Source organism: Haliaeetus leucocephalus, unplaced genomic scaffold (genome assembly GCF_000737465.1).
Source record: "Haliaeetus leucocephalus isolate CR32 unplaced genomic scaffold, Haliaeetus_leucocephalus-4.0 Scaffold217, whole genome shotgun sequence".
In the NCBI taxonomy this organism is placed as follows: Eukaryota; Metazoa; Chordata; class Aves; order Accipitriformes; family Accipitridae; genus Haliaeetus; species Haliaeetus leucocephalus.
In genome coordinates, this window is record NW_010972653.1 from 10,022,328 (window position 1) to 10,042,721 (window position 20,394).

At 36.1% G+C, this 20,394-nt stretch overlaps 1 protein-coding gene across 1 annotated transcript in view; it reads right to left on the reverse strand.

Annotated features, from left to right (window-relative positions):
- The window catches only part of SNTG2 (syntrophin, gamma 2), a 302,322-nt gene that overhangs the window by 115,552 nt on the left and 166,376 nt on the right, over window positions 1-20,394 (reverse strand). Inside the window, exons 5-6 of the mRNA XM_010566720.1 lie at window positions 15,066-15,109; window positions 14,909-14,950 (exon numbers count right to left, since the gene is read on the reverse strand). Coding sequence (XP_010565022.1) covers window positions 14,909-14,950; window positions 15,066-15,109 — 86 coding nt within the window. The remainder of the gene's footprint in view (window positions 1-14,908; window positions 14,951-15,065; window positions 15,110-20,394) is intronic.

A 20,394-nucleotide genomic window follows, 5' to 3' on the forward strand; every position in this document is an offset into this window, starting at 1 on the left:
ACCATGCAAATCTCACTGACAGGTTACAGTCTTCTGAAGAATCAGTTTCTCTTCCCCCAGAGTACTGATTACAGCTAGAGCCATATTTGTTTAAATACAGTGCTATACTTTTTTCTATTAAACTTTTTGCCATTTAATACCATATTAGACAAAAAACAACAGCTTGTTTGCCATCTGAAGTGTATGAATACACTCCTGTTCTATGAGTGTTTTGTCTGCTATCTACAATAAGGAACAAGAGCAGGTGCCATTACCCAGCCTCAATTCAGTGGCTAAACAAATGTGCCTGAAATATTAGTGACAGCTATAAGACCCATTCACTTGTTTAGATCATAATCCCAGTAACTCAATAACTTTTTGAAGAGAAACAATACTTATGTTCACCTCATGCAGTGATCTCAAAGGAGTTAATCTTCCTTGTGATTAGAAGTACAACAATTTTATTAATGCGCTAATTTTATGTGGCTGTAAGTCCTCTATATAACATATATTTTCCTTTCCATTTCATGAAATTTACAAAATATAAAATGTTTCACTTACATAAACAGCGTAAGTCTAATCTTTTACAAACACATCTATTTAATTAATCTATTCAATATCACAAGGGTGTACACTACCTCTTTATTAGCTTGCAGCTTCATCCTCTTAATAGCATTGAGCTACAGTGGATAGCACTCCGTAAATCTTTATACCCTGATGAAATACTGAGGGTCACCCAGTACATGGTAGTGAATTAGTCAAAAGCACAAAACATTGTTTAGGTAGGAAGAGGAAGGTGAGGGAGGGAGAAATGAGAAGGAGAAGATACTGCTTCAGAGAAGTTAGGTCAGAGTGGAAACACAGCAAAGTGACCAAAAATGAAGACATAAACTAGTTTGTGCACAGCTTGTAAGTATTAAAGGAAGCAAGAGTGGACAGGTCTTCCCAGCGATTGTCAGGGATAACAAGGGACACCATACAGCACTGTTCCTGAATCTATCAAGTCCTGTTTCAAAACCAGGTAATTTCTTTTCCTACCAGCCCTTTCAAAGAACCTCCAGTCTTATCCACAGATAGTTTACACCCTTTTGTTCTTAGTCCAATGTTGTCCTTTAGCTTAAATATTTGGTCTCCCTCAATGGTGCTTAGTTTTATACAGGCGGGAGGAGGAGATGAAAGAAAGAGCCCCTTTATTTATGACTAAAGAGGCTAGTATAATTGGTTATAAATCCTTTGTAGGTCTTTCAACATTTATAAATGAAATAAATATAAAATGAAAAGGGCTAAAAGAGACACCAATTTTATTTTTAATTTTTTTTTTTTTTTAAATCTTAACTCCTTTTACTCTTAGGAAGTACTGCTTAAAATCGTAGCTGTCCAGCCACACTCTCTGTTGTGCTTTACCTAAGAAGTACTACATTTTGTGTCCATACCTTAACAAAGACTTCAATTCTTCCTATAGCTCCTTTGTGCCAGGTAGGTGAATTCTTCCATCAGTTTTAATTATAGTAATTCTGCTTCTGTGCTCAAAGATTATGTATATTGTAAATGCTGATAATGCCAGAGTACTTGCTGCTTCTCTAACCCAGGGAATTGATTGTGAAATAGATGGGGGCAAAATAGTAGTACTGAAATCTGAACTACTTAATTGTGGATGCTTTCTTAACATATTAAGATCTTGAAAGAAAGTCAATTTTCATAAGTAAATTACAGAAATTGTGTAATATTTTTAAGCATACATTTAACACAGGTACCATAATATGTTACTCCATTTTTTTAAATCTTTCTCTGAAATTTTGCTATCCTTTACAAAAGAACAGTAAAGGTGCAAAAGGGTGCAAATTTAAATGGCAAAAATGTGTTTTAAAGCATGTGAGTTTTATCATTTGCATTTAAAAGACACTGGAGACCAAAAGTATGCTGTACCTTGCTTCTTAATGAGGAATGCTGCCAGATGCATTCAGTGATGAAATAATAGCATTTCTTAGAGCATCTGGAAACAGTGAGGTTGAATTGTACATCCCACAACATTTTAAAGTTATACTATAATTTGCTGATTTTATGTACCTTTATTTTTATGCAGTGCTGGGATACAGAATACTTATGGCAAATTAGCAACTGGATAAAAGAAATTAAATTCAGAACATTTTCATCTAAGTAAGGTGAAAAACATTTTTTAACTATTTGTCTCACTGTCATGATAACAGGGATGCTGTTCAGGGATGACCAAACCCCCAAGAAAATAGCTCACAGAAATTCTATAGGGTAACTGAAAAAATAGAAAAACTATGAACAGCAGAACTTCCCTCTGCACTCTGATGTCACAGATTAGCATTCTTGCTATTGTTTATTATTTTCTCTCTTTCTTTTACTGTCCACCTACATAGCAGCAGCAAATTTTCTAAAATACATGCTAAGTCTTATTTAATGAAAGCAACTATGTTATACCCATTCATAAATGCTCCTGAATAAAAGAGTTCATTCACTTGTTTCAGTTCCTGCTTCAGGTCTTTGATGCATGCAGCTGTTCTGCAGCTACCTACTGACTGTAACAGGTATTTGCTGTCCACATAATAGGTGACTAAAGCATTCTTTTGGGACTGACTGAGGCAATGAAAAAGGAACTCTGTGAGAATTACCAAGATGAAGTTAAGGAAGTAAAAACTTCAGAAGCTTGACATCTTTTGTGTGTGTGTGTGTCTCTCTAGTCCTAAAAATATATTAAAATGCTTTAACTAAACAGAAACTTATTGAATGTTTCAAGGTTAAAGAGTTTCCCCCTGGAAACTTATTTACAGAAATGTTGGGGTTTCTCATACAGCTGTGTCTCAAAACTGCATTGTGTTTGAAAGCAACTTACAAATGCTGTCAGATGTACATGCCTACTGTGACTGATCCCAAATATGAATCTCCTAAGAACTGGGAAAGTCAGTGGTCAGAGTCTGAGATCATTTCAGCAAGCTCCCTATCAATGATATTTAGGGCTGATGGATTCTACCCATGTTGTTTCTGTTCATAAGTCTGTGTGTAACTGGAGATAGTCTCTTTAGTCTGGAGCACATCGAAACCTTACGCCAGTCAAGATATGACCCCCTTATTCCATGCCCCAAATTGCCCGTTTAAAGAAATAAGGGTAACAGCAACATATTGGGAAGACAATACACCTAATCACAAACTAAATAAATCATATTTCATACATAGAAACTAGTCATACAAAAGTTGATATGCAAACCCCCCTACACTTCTTTTCCAATATCCAATGACATTGTAGGTTGGAAATCAGCTAGAGTAAGAAAAGTACAATATGCTAAGGTTTTGCCTTTGTTCTTTTCAAACATCTTTAATTTTTTTTGAGGAAACAAATGTGAAACTATCTAAGAAGAAAATTCAGAAAATGCCTAAACTATTTTTAAAACATTAAAATCATTTCATATAAAAATACTTTGGAAAAAATAAAGGGACACTCAGTGGGTACCTGTAAGGATGGATTTCCCTCAGTTATTTCACAGCATAGCCCTGCCAATTTGTTCTAGAGAAATCTCTATCATTTTCCCCTTCCTCCCTCTGCAGCTCTCATGAACAGACAGGATTTGGAAAAGGGAAGTGGTAATGTCACGGTTGTGAAAGTATACACCTTGATTTTATTTCCTCTACAAGTTTTGATTAACTAAGCTTTCTAAAAACATATATATGAGAAGGAAAACCACTTTAACTCTAGGTTAGTCAACTGCATATTTCAAGTTATTATTTAAAAAAAAATAATTATTTAATAGTTACTTGAATGAGATCAGGGAAAGTACCAGCAAAAGCCCTTTCAAAAAGTCACTAGAGCAGATTTTCTGTGCTTTCCTACTGCTCTTCCTTTTCTTTCCTCTCTGACATTTTCCTGAGACTTGTTTGTCATCTCTCTGGAAGCACAATGGCTGCTTTGTTTGATTATTCTATTTCATATTTCTTTAGGTTTTCCATGACAAAGCATACACCCCCACAAAAATACAACACACACTTCTCAACGTGTTCAATATAATTTTTACAGAGATTGATTTCTTATTTCACTTCTACTGCATCTGCATCACTTGAACACATGGCAATTCCTGGAAATACAGTGTGACACTGAGGTGATTTAAGACACTACTGCTGTTTCTGTGCAATACCACATACTTGTTTTTAACTTGCATTCATACAGTAAGATGTAATTCCAGCTAAACTTTGCAGTAATGTATATAGACTATTTCAGAAAGTGTGTACAATTTTATTGTCTTTTTTTCTTTTTTGTAACTGTTCATTTTTAAAATGCTCTTTAGTAGCATCCACCTGTTCTTCCAGTGTGTCTCAAAAAAAAGAACATGAGGAGCACATTGCTTTTGTTAGGGTGTGCAAGTGAGGCAGCAAGGGATAGGGAATACAGAAGCGCAACTTCATTTAGATGGAAACCATTTATAACACCACTTTCAAACTCTTAACAGAAATAATTTACTAAAATGAAGAAATCTAAAAGCAAATTTTGGAAGGTACCAAGAAAATGGGAGCACCATGCAGCTGAAGAAAAAAAGATCAAACAGTTCCATGACGTTAAAAGGAATCAGACAATCTTCGCATGATGTGAGAAAATCTCAGTTACTGGTTCCTCTGGATCTGGCAGAATTACCATTCCAATATGAGCAGAATATTTCTTCTATGTTGACCTAACAACAAAATTGCAGTATAAAGGACTAACTATTCAAGTGAACCATGCAGAGTACTGCTGAAAGTACTGCGAATATTCATTTTGGCAGCATTAAGGTAGTTCTCCAAGAAATGAAACATGCACAGTTTTTCTACATAGAAAAATATTCGTCTTTTCCTTCATTTAACTGGTCAAACTCTCATTTTATACTTGTCATATTTCAATTAAACTGTTCTTTTTTTTACTTCATAACATTTTCTTTGTTGTGTGAAAGAGCATGTTCAAATTGAAAAGCTTCCTACAGGAAACACTGAAAAAGTTCAGGGAATAACATGAAGCTAAGCATCAATTTTAGGTCAGAAAAGTGTGTATGTCTATAAGGGTGTCTATACATTTTAATGTAGCAACTACCTGGGCAATCTAGCAAAACAGTGAGCATTTCTCTTGAACTTTGATCTGTACTGATGATCATTTCTGGCAGGAATCTTAAGGTATTAAACCCTCTATGGATATTAAAGGAAAACTTTATTTTTACTTTCTCCAAACGTCACAAGGTTGTTGCCTCAAGTATTACTGAATTATGTATTCAAATATTAATGTGTAGTTAAATTTACAGAACATAACACTGCAGTTTTCACTTTGTAAGTATATATCTTAATTTGTTTAAATATAGCAGTACATTAATGGTTTTAATAACAGCATAAATCAATAAAAACTACTCATTAATATGACTATGAGATATTATTGCACAGTAAAATAAGTAAATCACAAGAATGTAGTCGTGCTATGTCACAAGCACCTAGCAAATTGACAAATTATTTTAAAATGATTTTTATTATTTTATTGATTTTTATTAATTCATCATTGTAATTCTAAGGCTTTTATTATCTTATAAAATTTGGTATATTTGTTGAGCAGTTAAGCATTACATACCTTTTTAGGTATGTATCTTCTAATTTTTTTTCTATTTGACCTTTTTCTTTCTGATATTGTGTGGGTAAAATTCATAATCTATGTTCTACCACTTGTAACTGAATTCAAAAAGATTGTGCAGAGAACTTTAATTCTAAAATAGGTAACACAGAATTGATGATGGAATAAGGGATGAATGAAAATAAAGTTTCAATATCTCAAGGAAGATAAGAAATTTTCAGATTTATTCCTCGTGTCTCAATGAATCAGCCTATTGAAGCACAAGTTCATCACTTCCTGCCAGACATGCCAATAACACACTAAATAGTATTACAATAAACATCTGCAGTTATCAAAGATCTGGCAGAAACACTTGATGACTACTGGCTAAAAGCAGTTCAAATTCTGAAAATCTAAAACAATCCCCATTGAACGGATTCTCTGTTTTAATGGATATTGCTTCCTTAGTGATTACCTTCCATGAGACTATTCATAAATAAAAAGAAAGAAATGTTTCTAAGTACTTTCCTGGGTCAGTGAACAAAATTCCAATTAGATTAACATTTCTGTGAAATACTAAAAGTTTGTGAAACATACTAATTTACTATAAAAATATATGAATAAGATACAGTAAGAAAAAAATGTCACGTAGCACCTAGTTCTTCATTTTATATACCTAGACCCTCCTTTCTGCCTTTTTGTAAATATGTAAGAGAGTTCCTGTGCATTTGTATACCTGTGCAGTAGCAATCAGTGGGATTTCCCTTGCTATCCCCAATCTTGCAGATACAACCTTGTGGCAACTCAGCTAATGGCGGAAAGGGCACTTTGGAGAAAGTTAAAAGGCCTTCTACAAGCTAATGGTGGGTTTTTCTGTTGTTTTTATTCCCCAATGTATAATAACTAAACAAGCCTCTTGATAATATTATCTTGATCTTGTTTTGCAGAATGTGGTTCTCTTAAACCTCTGTTGCATAATCACTTGCCAGGCACACATAAAAATCCACTACAGAATTTTCTCTTGAGATCTTCATCAAGTAAAAGGCATTAAATTCACCACTGTTATGTTATATGATAGATAAATAAGGAGATTTGAATGACACTCTATAAAATATATTCTACCTTCTATATTGCTTAGGTATATAAAACCCCTGACTGTTTGGGAATGCATCTTTTCAGTTAATCTAACCTAATTAAAAAGAAATTACTAATGATATGACTTCAGCAGAACTTGCTAAGCCGTATACACACACACTCAGAGATGTCTGTAGATTTAGAGCTGCAAGTTATGAACAATGATTTCAGAAAAAAGAAATATTAATTCTGCTTTGGGATTGCCTGCATTAAGCTACTAAATTTTAAGAGAAAACTAAGGGTTTTTTTTTAAATGTAGTAGAATGACAAACATAGAAATCAATTTCAAGACTGCAATATTTATATAAAATTACCATTTTATATAATGTGACAGAATAACAATCATTCTGTTATTTTCACAAAAGACCATGTTGTGTTTTTTTTTCCCTAGGAATAATTGATGATTTAATACTTTTTAATGCAAAAAAAGATACTAACTGTTATGATAAAGAACTGTGTATCTTTGCATTTTGGTAAACAAACCATACTCCACATTGTCATGCAGTCTTTGCCCAAGTAATAGCAATAAAAATGCAGAAGGACATCAGGATTTTACAAGACAACTAAACACAGACAGATTAAGATTAGCCAATAAAATCTTTGCTGTCATTTTGTTTGTAGAACCCAAGTTCTGCCAACAAAAGTCCAAGAATGAATTTTATTTGAACAAACACAAGCTGCAGAGTAGAAAAAATGGGAATATATGAAAGACTTAGTTTTACATTGTTTCTTTAAGAATTACAGAGAATGTGCATACCATTTTAAGTTTTTTTTTTCCTACTTGAAGAGTTCTCTGTTTTAGTATGATGTAGAAAAAACCTCAACAACCCCTAAATTTTCAAGTCCTGATTTTCAATTAAGTTGACAAATTCCAAATAGTAATGAAAATTAAAGAAAACCAGCAAAGACAGAACAAAGTCAAGAACATCATGTAGTGATGACTCATGAAATATTCTGCCAGCCTTCCACAAGTAGCAGCCCAGAAAAGTCCTTGAGGCAGAAATGGTTTCCGTGCATTTAGCAAGCCTTACTGGACTTTTCTTCAGTCTCTCCTTGAATTCATGTGAAACTCCAGTGTCTGCAACAGCTTAAGGACTAGAAACTGGTCTAGTACCTGTTCCACTAAGTCCTCATGCTTGCTTTGAATCTCAGTCTTGGATTCATTTGACACCTCTTAGTTCTGGCTTCTCTACCGGCAGAGACAGTGAACAATCTGTCCTTTACTGTTCCTTTCATACCACTCATTTACAGGCCTCCATAATCTCTCATCTCAATTACCTCTTTTCCAGAGTAAAGTTCTATCTGCCGTCTAGCTATTCATTGTTTAGAAGCTATCCTACATCTTTGATGCTGCTGCTGAATGCCTTGTTGCCTGCTCTGAACCTTCTCCTTTTACACCCTTTGAAGTGAGGGGATCAGAAATACCATCAGTACTGAAGATACAAAGCCACATTGGATGAATACAATGGGGTTTTTTCAGTTCTGTTTTCCACTCCTTTCCTAAAAAACCTCTGACAATTGATTAGCTTTCCTGAATTCTTAAAGCCTGAAATTTTATTTCACAGCTGCAGTGGTCAGTTTGGAGCCCATAATTTTGTATGTGAAGTGAGGACCATTCCCTCCCACATGTACTGCTTATCTTTCATATACACAGATTTCACCTTCTACTGTATTGCTACCGAATCACTGAATCCTACTGTCAGTCTTCACAGGTCTCCTTTATCTTTGCCAACCTGAATAATTCTGTTGAATCAGAAAACTGTCACCTCGTGTTTCATTTCCTTTCACAGTTTATTGTGAATGTCTTGAAAAATGAAGTCCCAGCCAAGTGGACTCTATGGGGGTATCCCTTCATTGTGAATTTCAACCAAATTACTCTTCCCCTCTGCTTCCCCCTCTCCCCGCAGAAGAACTGACTGTTCCTTTTGTGTTGTACAGGGTGATAACCTGATTAGCCACCAGGGAAACACAATTATTTTCCTCTCAGGTGAACAATACAGAAACTATATTAGTCTCCAAATTAACATTTTCTGTATGCACAGTCTCTACACACTAATTCACTATTTCTGAAGATAAACTCATTTTTCAAGGAAAATAAACTATTTTCAATTCTCCACAGCCTATTTTATTACCTACTGTAAAACTGGGATTTTTCCTCAGTCCTGAATTTGAGTTATTTATGTTTCTACTCATACCCTTCGCCAGAACTAAGGTATGATAGTCGCAGCTTGAAGAATTGTGTAGAAAAGCAAATTCTAGTAATTAAAAGTGAAAAACAGGAAAGCCAGTTCATTTTGAAATTGTTGCTGACAGACCAGCTAGTTGTTTGGCTTGCAGAGAAGTAATCACCTTTTAACTTTGCTGGAAGTTCAAGGGTCAAGAAACAAAACTACGTATTTGGTACCATCAGGATCAGCTATCTACCTAAGCATCTCCAGAGTGCCAGATGTGAAGATATCAGGTAGCAGGCAGAACAAACTGGCCTCCTTTCCTACAATTCCCAGATCTTGTAGCCTTCTCTCCCATGTATTTACCCCAGTAGGTCGTAAGCCTTTAAAATCTGTGAGCCAAACTGACAATTACACATAATCTTCTATTTAGCAAAATGCAGGTTATCTGAGCTTGTCCCTATTCAGTGCACCTCCTCACATGCTATAAGGTTGAACTGGCAGATATTCTGAAATGGTAGAAATTAAGAAAAAAAGGGGAAGAAGTCTAAACACCAAGGAATCCAGACATGCTACTGTGAAACAAAACAAAATAAAAAATGAGAAGAAAATGCTTGAAAACATTTGTTAGAGGTACAATTAAAAAAAAAAATAATATCAAACCACCAAAGGAAAAACAAACAGGAAAAAACCAACAGCCTAACACCAAAAAACCCCAAGAAGCATTTACTTGCTTCTACCCCTTAATGGCTTATCACTATGGCTGGCACTAGTGAAGCAATTCAGTATCTCCACCTTTACCACCAGCATCCCTTTGGTCAGCTCAGGTCAACTGTCCTGGCTGTGTCCCCTTCCAACTTCTTGCCTACTCGCAGAGTACTCACTGAGAGAGGGAAGAGCAGGGAAAAAGAGAAAGCCTTGATGATATGCAAGCACTGCTCAGCAATAACAAAACCACTGGTGTGTTATTAACATTGCTTTAGTCACAAACCAAAATACAGCATCATGCTGGCTGCTATGAAGAAAAAGAACTCCATCCCAGCCTGACCCAGTACAAAGTCCCTTGGATGACACAGTACAACTCGTAATCTTGAGTTAGGTATTTACAAAAGAGGGCTTCACCACCCAGAATGCAAGTGGCAAGAAGTGTGTTCAAACTATATTGGAGGATGATGTTTCAGAAGTCCCATCTTGAAGTAGATGACTGAATACGTAAGACATTATGGTGCCAGATGAAAATAACGCAAGCCAAAAGAATTACTCAATAACCTTTGACAGGCTCCCATTGATTAAGTACTTTGCATGACGTTAACAATGTTAAGTGTAAAATGCAACCCAGTGTGAATCGAGACTACCCAAGCCTCATTGCTGAGTGTCCAGAATTGCTGGAGTGCCTCACCTAACCTGACTGACACACTTAGAAAATAGGGCCCTCTTTCCAGAGGTAGAAGATGCAGGTATGATTTTCTAAAAGTTAGATGAGTCCTCCATCCTTAACCTCCTACTTTCTGGACAAGTACCCTTAATCACTAAGCTACTATATTAACAGCTTAATAGACTGTAACACTACTTTCTTCAGGGGTGTTTCTAGGTGCCCAAACCTACTGTATTGTACGTAAAACTCAAAGCTGATAGTTTATATGGTCTCTGAACCCTAAATGGAACTTAGGGGTGGGATTTTCTATTTTGCATACATTAAAAACCTTACATATGAAAGAAGCCCTTTTTTCAACCAAACATTATTTCAGTTCTGGATCTGTGCCATACCAGAAGTTTAAACACATCCACTTTCATCAAACAAAAAGGCACAGAGATCCATGGACCCTCAAGAACGTAAGCTGAAGTATTCCTTTTTCTTAAAATTAAATGGATTGCTCAGAGTTATTCCTAAATTCAATATAAATTTCACTTTAGATGTTTATGTGCCATGTTTGTGTGCAAGTGCACACACTCTGGGCCTCTGTAATCCAACAAAAATAAGATGAGAAATATTAACCTCCTGACAGGTAGCAGACAAGCACATCATCATTGACCTGATCCACCTACAAACAGCAGCTACTGACGAACAACTGATTCCTACAAGCTGAAAGCTTAGGGACATTAAATGAACCCTTCTTTTTGAAGCATTTCTTTTCAATTGCAAAACCATAATAAGGACATTTTTATTTTGGATGAGAAATCTCAATGATTATTTCATAAAAATGCAATGACATAATTTTGATAAAAATAAGAAATAAAACATCTTCCATTCTCTCAGGGACTTTGGCAGTAGCCTGCCTCATCTCAAATGTCATAGATCAGCCCCTTCCTCTACCACCTGACCCATTTATCTAACCCCACTCTGATTATGATAGCATGCTGTGGTAGTAGAACAGTCTCTTTGGAGATCCATCTCCTGGCCCATTGTGATCTCTCTTCCTTCTGGAGCTTCCTTCAGCCATATGGCCTACAGTTGTTCCAGGAAGTTTTGTTTACTGCTTCTACTGAATTCCCATGTACGGGGAAAAGAGCAGCATTATGCATTTCTCTGTCATTCCTCACCACTGCAGCATAGCTGTGTTACATTGACAGTTTTGGAGTGCTTCTTGGTACTAAAAAACAATCCTTAAGGGATCTAAATTACTGTTTTGTGGGGAATAACTTTCAGGAAGTTTAGAGTTTTGTATGTGCAATAACAACACAAGCACCAGTAGGGCAGTTCACCAACGCACAGTAGACCTGACTCTGTGCTTTACTGAGATTGTCTGTAATTATTCTAGAGATTCAGCCTGATGGTATTAATCAACACTGAGAAAGGGACTGCAAGATCATGCGGCTGCACTTTATCTTGACCTAGAGAGATCACCTCCAAGCATGTTTAGTTCCTTTGCCCATGTAATTTCTGCCTTGCTGATAAGACTGTCAAAGCCCATGTCATTTATGGTTGCTACAGATGCTATTCTGAGATACAGTTGTCAGTGAACCAACTGATAAATGCCAATAAACAGGCAACAGGGGATAACAATTTTTATCTATACTGCCTTGCACTGCAGACCGGAAAAGCACTGCCCACGGAGTGAATGTGAACTGGCTTTATCTGCATACAGTCAACCCGATAAATTAAATAAACCCGTCAAAAACTAACCACTATTCAATAAATTATTTTGTTTCAGGTTAGACCAAACATTGTGGTAAACTGTATTTCAAAACTGCATGAAATAACTGGAAGAGTAAAAGAGAAAAAAAAAAAGCATATTATTGACTGCTGCTTTTCTTTAAGTCCATGAGAATGGCAGGTACCCGCTACATTTTCAAATGAAATCCAATAAAATTTTTGTAATTATAAGGCTAGGTAAGAATCCTTAGAAAAAGCCTTGATGCTGCTAAACCTTAGGCCATTTATTACCAAATCAGCATTCAACAGTGCAGCAGAGGCAGTGGCCTATCAAGGCTATATGGTATAGAACGGTTGCAAGTAAAGTATAGGAGAAGGATGGGGATGAGGTATCAGTGGTTCACGTGAGAGTAGGCAGCACAGGGAACAGATGCTTTGAAACATGTTATTGCTAGGAGCCATTTGGATACACCTGCTCAAGACCTGGTGATTTGTTTCAGTGGCTTCCAAAATTGACAGGTTCCCAGCCATCTTCCATCTTCTGTGCTTTTCAATGCATTAGTCTGAGTGTTGCTGTGGAAGTGATTCCCCAGCTGGGGTAGAGTACGAAGTGGAGGGGAAAGTGCAAGAAATGCTGCCAGAATATTGGTCTAAGATATTTATCTTAGGCCCACTGGAGAACATGTGATGGTAAAAATATTCTGGAAATTCAGCCAGCAACTTCTGGCTTACCTCTTGTCTAAACTCTGATAGGTAATATAGAGTAACTTCTGAGTCATGCTTTTTTATTTGAGGTTTGGCTGCAAGCATCTAAGCACTGAAAATGCTACAGAAGCAGCATTCTTTAGAAGAAGAAAGTAGTTCCCCATTTGGTTTTTTTCTGCAAGAGAAGTCCTTACCATCTTAATTCTATAAAGCAATGTAAAAACCATTTTAATAATTTTCCTTTTAAGCAAATAAAAAACTCACTGGAAGGCCTTGGTTTGTTTCTTGAACATTACCATGAAAATGAATGCACCAGTGAGAGTCAGCATATTGTGCTAGACCTAGTCACCATAATTCCATTCTTCATCTCAAGATTCCTCTAAACTGAACATCACCAGATTCAAAAGCTATGCAGAATCTGTGAATGCATTCCACACTGTGCTGTACAATCCTGGGCAAGGGGCCTTTTCAGTGTGTCACAGCAATCCACACACACTGGCTTTCCTATGAAAACCAAGATACAGAAATGTATGCCTTAATCAACTCCCAGCCTGAAGTTGAGATCTTTGTATGTTTTCTGTATTCTTCTCTTTCTTGATATGGGTACGGTCATTAGATACAAGATTTCTTTATTATGATTATTTATTACCTACAGCCTTACAACCTCTGGGAGTACCAACTAGGAATTAGGATGTGTCCGATATGTGCACTCAGGCTCGAAGACAAGAAGTGCATCTTAGTCCTATGGATACCATCAAAAAGAGCCAATGTTTAAGCATATTTCTTGGTTCCTAATAAAGAAAATTCCACAAAACCTGATAAATAGCATCTTAAAATGACTTACAAAATAAGATGAAATTGAAAAACATGTAACACCACTGCTTTCTCAGTTCCTCCCATTCTTGTCCCAGCATTCATTTAGAAACACTTTAACATTGTATGCTATTGTTACTATCTACACTTCCGTAACACTTGAGGATTCTCAACATGAAACAGGAGCACTGCCCAGTGCACCACAGCCCACAACAATAATGTATATGATACATAAATATAAATAGGGCACAACTGAAATTCTTACATTATTTCACCAAATAAAATAACCGAGTTCCTTTATACATTTCCCATCAGGAATCCCCATGTTCTCACACAAGTGCACATTTAGAAATAGGTAGCAAAACATTAATTAGATTTTCTGTTTTTCAGTGCATGCAGGGGTAAGACCTGCAAAAAGTTGAGTCCCTTTCAATTGAACTGAAGGCAATGGGAATCAAAGTTTTTAAATACCTGAGCAGGATCATGACATTCACCCCACGTATTCTAATTTTTAAGTGCTGTTTTTACAGTAGGTTAAATCAGATTCTTTACTAAACTAATTCAAGCCCTGTTCCTGCAATACTAAGGTGGTAAGAATTTTATTACCATTTAAATGTACTACCACAGCAGGTGAACCCTTTAGGAGCACCTGCAATCCCAATGGATCAGGCACTATACAAAAGGCATAGTCCATAAAGATTATATCTGTGCATACACATATATATGTTATATATACATTATACATACATATATATGTTATATATACATATACATTTATATATATATTAAAAAATATTCAATTTATTTGCAACCTCTGAAAGGCTAATTGTGGTGATGCAAAGGACATTTCAATACCTACAGCAGCATCATAAAAAAGATAATGTAAGTTTTTCATATTTTCACCATTCCTTCTTAAACAGTAAAGGCCTTTTAATTTTTTATTTGCATTCTATTGAATTTTCATGGCAAGCAGCCCAGTCTACAGTTTACAGGGGAAAAAAAAGGAAAGGATCATGTGATAAAACTGATACAGTTCCTATTCTGGGAAGAGCAGTTGCACTCTGCTGAACAGAACAGAGGTAACCAACCAGGATTTTGCATTTTTGCCTTGCTTTGTGCTTTGAAATATTTATTTTATCTAAGGGATGTAAAAACTATAATTAACAATGATGGAGACTCAACTTTGGAGTAGTACATTTGTGCCACAAGTGCATATATCTTACTATGAAGAAGAGTCACAGTAAGAGTGCAGAAACTATGACAAATGCTAACAGCCAAAATTAAGCTTTTAATAATCATATATATGACAAACCTAACTATAGCACTGTGTCTTTATAGTAAAAAAGAGTAAACTCGTATGAAGCAAGGCTAGAGAGAGAACAGTATCGACACAGGATATTCTGTACACTATTAAAAAATCAAAGTGGAATGACTTACCACTTCTTCATGGGTAGCACTTTCTACATTTATACCATTAACCTAAAAACAGATACGATAGGGAGAAAATGATTTGCAATGTGTAAATTAGTTAATGAAATAAACATAAAGGCAAGTATGAAACAAATGTCTGCAGAAAAAGTGAATGTTTACTGACCTGTATTATTGCATCTCCTATAAATAACATTCCTGTTTGGTCAGCTGTGGGATTACAGAAGGAGCACATTTTAATTGAAAGTAGTACTGAAAAATAATGCTATATTCTCTTCCAGCAATAGGTTTAGCATGCTGTTTGTAACCTTCATTTGAAAGTGACTGGGTTGTGAAAATACCAATAGCATAGCAATCAGTACTCATCCTATAAAGGTAACAGATTCCTAGCAATTTTAAACAAATTAAGAGAGTTACTTTCCACGCACAAAGAACTTATTTAATATGGAATACAAATGTCATTTCTCACTAACAAAGGATTTCATTAAATTATGTGGAAAGTGTGATTCACACTTTTCATTATTCTTCCACAAAAGGGAAATAGGAATTTCTGAAACTACTTAGCAATTCCTTTCCCCCTGAACAAATTTACAGGGACTGCTATAATTAAAGAGGTTGTGCCTAGAATTTAATACAACTCTTTAACATGAAGTTTGAGTTAGCTTTGTTCCTCAGAATAACAAAATACATTCTTCCAGTCTGTAATTTGCATGTTTCCTGCCTTACAGAGTTAATGGGAATAATGTAATGAAACTGCAAACAATTCTGCACAGACACAAACAATGACATTTTTTATGTGTACTCTTTAACTTTTACATTTTTTTACTTTTTAGTCAAATTTGAGCATGTTTATCTCTTGGAATGTATTACTTAATTGAAAGTAAGGCTCTGATCCTGTAAAGACTGATATGATTAAATAAGGCAATTAGTCTTATATATGATCTTGTAGGGTCACAGCTTGAGGCTTTGAAGAATGTAATAAATGTTAACAAAGACAGTATTTTGAGAGATAGAAATAGAGGTAAAAAAGAAAGAAAAAACTGCATAGAGTATTCTCACCGTTTCTGCAATATAGCTGTTGCCACAAGAAATGGACCTTTGGTACAAAATAGCTTTTTGTTATCTTAAATTTATCATTCTAATAGATTTTTCATCACTCCTTTGGCAGATAAAATATAACAGTTCATTAGTCATACTTTTATCGGTACTTAGGAAAGATTTCACCACTTATTTTGAATTCCACGATACAGGTTGTATTGAAGGTCTCTACCCCACTTCTTATCCTGCTTTGTATTTAAAAACATGCACACAATTTGTAATAGCTGGTATAGAAAAGAGACATCTATGCACAGAAATGCAACTGAATTAAAGCAGTTCAAAAACATCACGAAGCAGTGCAAAGCAGCCTATATTGAGTACATAATTGCTAGAGGCACTGAACATTAGCTTGGGCATCTCAATACTAAGCTTCTGTTCAAGATGTTAGTAATACATATACCAACAGTGAAAAACATGTGAATCGTTTTTAATTCAATGCTTATGTTAGGGCCATTGGGCTGCTTTAGGCAAGTGGGAGCATACTTGAATTGGAGACAGAAGGAAGAGGGTGTGTTTGAAATTCCAGCTGCGGTAAAGTATAAAAGGATAAAGTCAAAGGGTGCGTGCCTTGCCCACTGTGTGTGATTTACTCAGAACTGAGTGCAGAAATTTTGGGTATGTCTGAATTGGCAAGTGATGAGGTAGAACATAGACAGATCAGGAACCACAGCAGTTGGTGCTGAGGCTCCTTACACCCACGCTGTATGGGTTTCAGGGATTTCAATTTAGATCAGTTAGACTGGTCTCCCAGCCTGAATGCTCCCAGATGATGTGAAGCTGCTAAAGGAAAGCTAGTGCACAAAACTTTGTTTTGTGGGCCCCTAAGCAGCCCATCCTAAGGCACACCAGTGTCACAGTGATGCACTCCTGCTGCCAGTAATAGCTACAACATGTCACAATACACAAAAGCAGACCTTGTTTGCAAGTAATACAATGGTCCCTGCAACTTGAATCAATGCAAACCCTGGACATTAACTCAATGAGGTGTAACACAGGGAGAGGGGATTGTCAACCTGCTTCAGGAGGACACCTCTAATAAGCCAGTCCTGGGATATTATTTTGTGTGAGGGTTGCAGTAGGACTCACACGCCAACTCACTGCAGTGAGACAGATATGTTTGTTTATACTTCAACAAGTACCAGTCAGTTGATCTGCAGGCCACAGACGTGATGAGGATGGCACACGTGGGCAGCAGGCAGTGTTGTTTTCCTGAGGCCCTGACTTGTTGGCTCTTCTGGTAGGCCAAGGCAACTGTTGCCATTGGGAAGATCAGCTGGAAATGCAATATTGAAAAAGAAGCACAAAAAAAGAAAGAGGGGTGGGGATGTGAGAGATGAGTTCAGAAAGAATTTCCGTAAGAGGTGAAAGCAGAAAAATGTAGGGCTGGTAAGAAAGGAAAGCATACTGAGCCAGAAAATGTTTGGGTGAAAGATGAGATCCTGATGGAAGAGCGCGTCATGAAGATTTGCAGGCAGGTAGGTATCACCATCGTCCTGGATGTTCAACTATCCATGATCTGCTGCATAATGACACAACAGCACAGTTGTGTAATCCTGTCTAAGTCTTCCGAGAAAACTGCTTAGTTCCAACAGAAGTTGTAATAAAATATGTAGACTAGTATCCATGCAGAATAGGAGAGGTAAAACAGGTAAAACAGACACAGGTAAAACTCTTGAGATTGAGATAGGCCTAGTTAACAGCTCAAAGTTTGAAGAGGAAAAGCACTGACATGAAAAGGTATAAAATCTCAAGGAAGAAAACCAGGAAGCTGGAGGATGGTAACTCAGCAGCACTGAAGACAAATCCCTTCCAGGGAGCATTGGAGCCTGAACTTTTCCCACCTGACTGTTGACTGCCAGGTCAGCAAAGACTCATTGGTCATTCCACAGGGGTGATGAGTACTGCCACATCCCCAGCTACCTACTGGGTGTGTTAGCCAATAAATTTTATAGTTTAAGAGCACAAAGCAATTATATCCTGCTTGCAGAGTCTCTACACACAATCAAAGCTGTCCAGATAAGTATAATGAGAGAAGGAGCATTATGTGGTTGATACCAAATGCTCTATGAACCGAAACAAAGCACAGAAAACGGGGGCAATGAGGGCATTAGCTCCAAAAGTGCATTATGCTGCAAAGTAACCCAATAATGTAGACACCATGACTGCTGCCATCATGGCCAGTGATGGTATTCTGGCAAACTATGCTTGCAAGTCTCTGATGAAACACTTTGGTTTTAGCCAATTGTCTATAATTTAAAATCAATGATTTCTAACAAAAATATTTTCCACAAATCAAATTGTAGAGGACATGTCACTATGATGCATACGTTACCATATATTTTACACATATATTAGAAATAAAGTGACTGGAAAAACTCCTTGGAAAGAAACAAAAAGGCATCTCGTTTCTCTAAGGCATATTTTAAATCTGAAGACAAGACATCTACTGTTGTAGACATCATTAAGTCATATGTTCTCTACATGACGAAAACATTAAATAAAATGTTCCATGCTATGTGGAACTTTTTCTCCCACTGGTAACACCCTCATATACAAAGGTGTCCATGAAAGGTTGCTCTGCAATTATCAGTCACTATGTGTAAAATGAATCAGCACTAAAACCAAACACTTGAGAAAGAGCTTTGGGATACCAAGAAGCATATAACCTAATTCAGAGAAACAGTAAATATAACTTTTTTAGAATCCAGTATAACTCTTGAAGCTTTACTTGAAATAATATTTTAGTAGCAGTGAATTGAACATGGCCAAAAACAAGACTTGGAAAAGAAAATAAGCACAAAGTAGTGATAAGCAGAAATGTACCAGGCTGTAAAAGAAAATTAAGTGTGTGCTACAACAATTAGTGCTACATCACCTTTATTCTACATCTTAATTATCTTTAAAAAGGTTTAGTATTGATTAAATGCTGTACATTGATTAAATTCACAAGTGATACTGAAGAAAGAGGAAAGCATCAGGGAAATCCAAATGGGCTTATGTTGAAGAAATGATACAAAAATAAACATTAAAAAAAAATCTTATTTTTGAGAACATTAGACTTGAAAAACTTTTCCAAAAGCAAATGACCTATCATTCTAATAATTAAAAAAAAAAAATTCAGAGCCATGAACTATTAAAATTATTTTGCACTCAGTAAGAATGGAAAAGAACCAGTAATTCTTTCTAGCTTTGCCTTGTTTCCTTTTTCTACACATTAGGGTTGAAGAAGGGCTGTGTTAAATTTTCCAAAATTTGCAGGTTTGTGAAATGGTAAATTTACTGAACAGATTCTCAGGAAATTCTGACTTACCATGTTAATTGATGCACAACACTATGCAGATTTGAGTCTGTAAATAAACTGATGTCCTTATATTTTTCAAGACTGATCACAACACATATTTTCCCTCAATTTTTGTTCAATTCTTCAATCACACAAGAAACATACCAGGTACTATGTCCTCTGTCATTATTAGTGATGCACAAAACCATGCTGCTTAAAGCACACAGTGAGCTGCACTGACTTCATGGACCTCTCAATTCATAAGCTTAACTTTAAATATATGCATAAATATTTCACTGGATAAAGAAAATCTGAAGGAATAATTAAGAAACTAGATGAAATAAAAAGAAAAGCCTAGAGAAACTGGTTTATAGGATAAAGATACTTCTCAAAGTTAACAACTAAGTTATCTGCAAAATTAACACAAGATAAAACTGGTTTGGTCTGGGAATTCAGAACTGTTTTCTCTTCAGCTTGGACTGTATGAATAACAACATGAACTGTAAGAGTGTGCAGGCATCATAAGTGTCACCAGGAAAGACTCTACCGTTCATCCAAGCATTTGAGCAAGAACTGATCAATCTGGACATAGATTTCCTTACAGTTTGGCATATGTCAACATGTGCAGGCAATTGATACCAAGAATTGTCTAGGACAATGTACATGCTAGGAACTATAAATTTCTTCCAATTCTGTTCCATAAAAGAAGTACCAACAAACGCAGTCTTTTTCTGTTCTATCCAATGCAACAGGTAGGGTCCTGTGGACAAGGTAAGGCTGTGTTTTTCTTGTAACACTGGAATGGTAGGTAAAGACAGGAGCAAGGATCCTAGCTGGAAAGCTGATGTGTGCAAGAGGTGGGGACAGAGAGCAAATGGTTACATTGGTCAAAAGAATTACTTTTGCTGCTGCTCTTAGAATAGCCAATATGAAAAAATTTGGGAAACCACTATTTATAGCAAGAAATTGGCTCTCCTATGTTCAAAAGTGAAAATTATTATTTTTTTTCCATATAAAAAATGTGTAGTTATTAGGATGGGAAAATCAGGGGGAGCATACCAAAAAAATTAAATCCTTTAAAGAAATGAACACAATTAATTAAATGTGATTTCTTGCT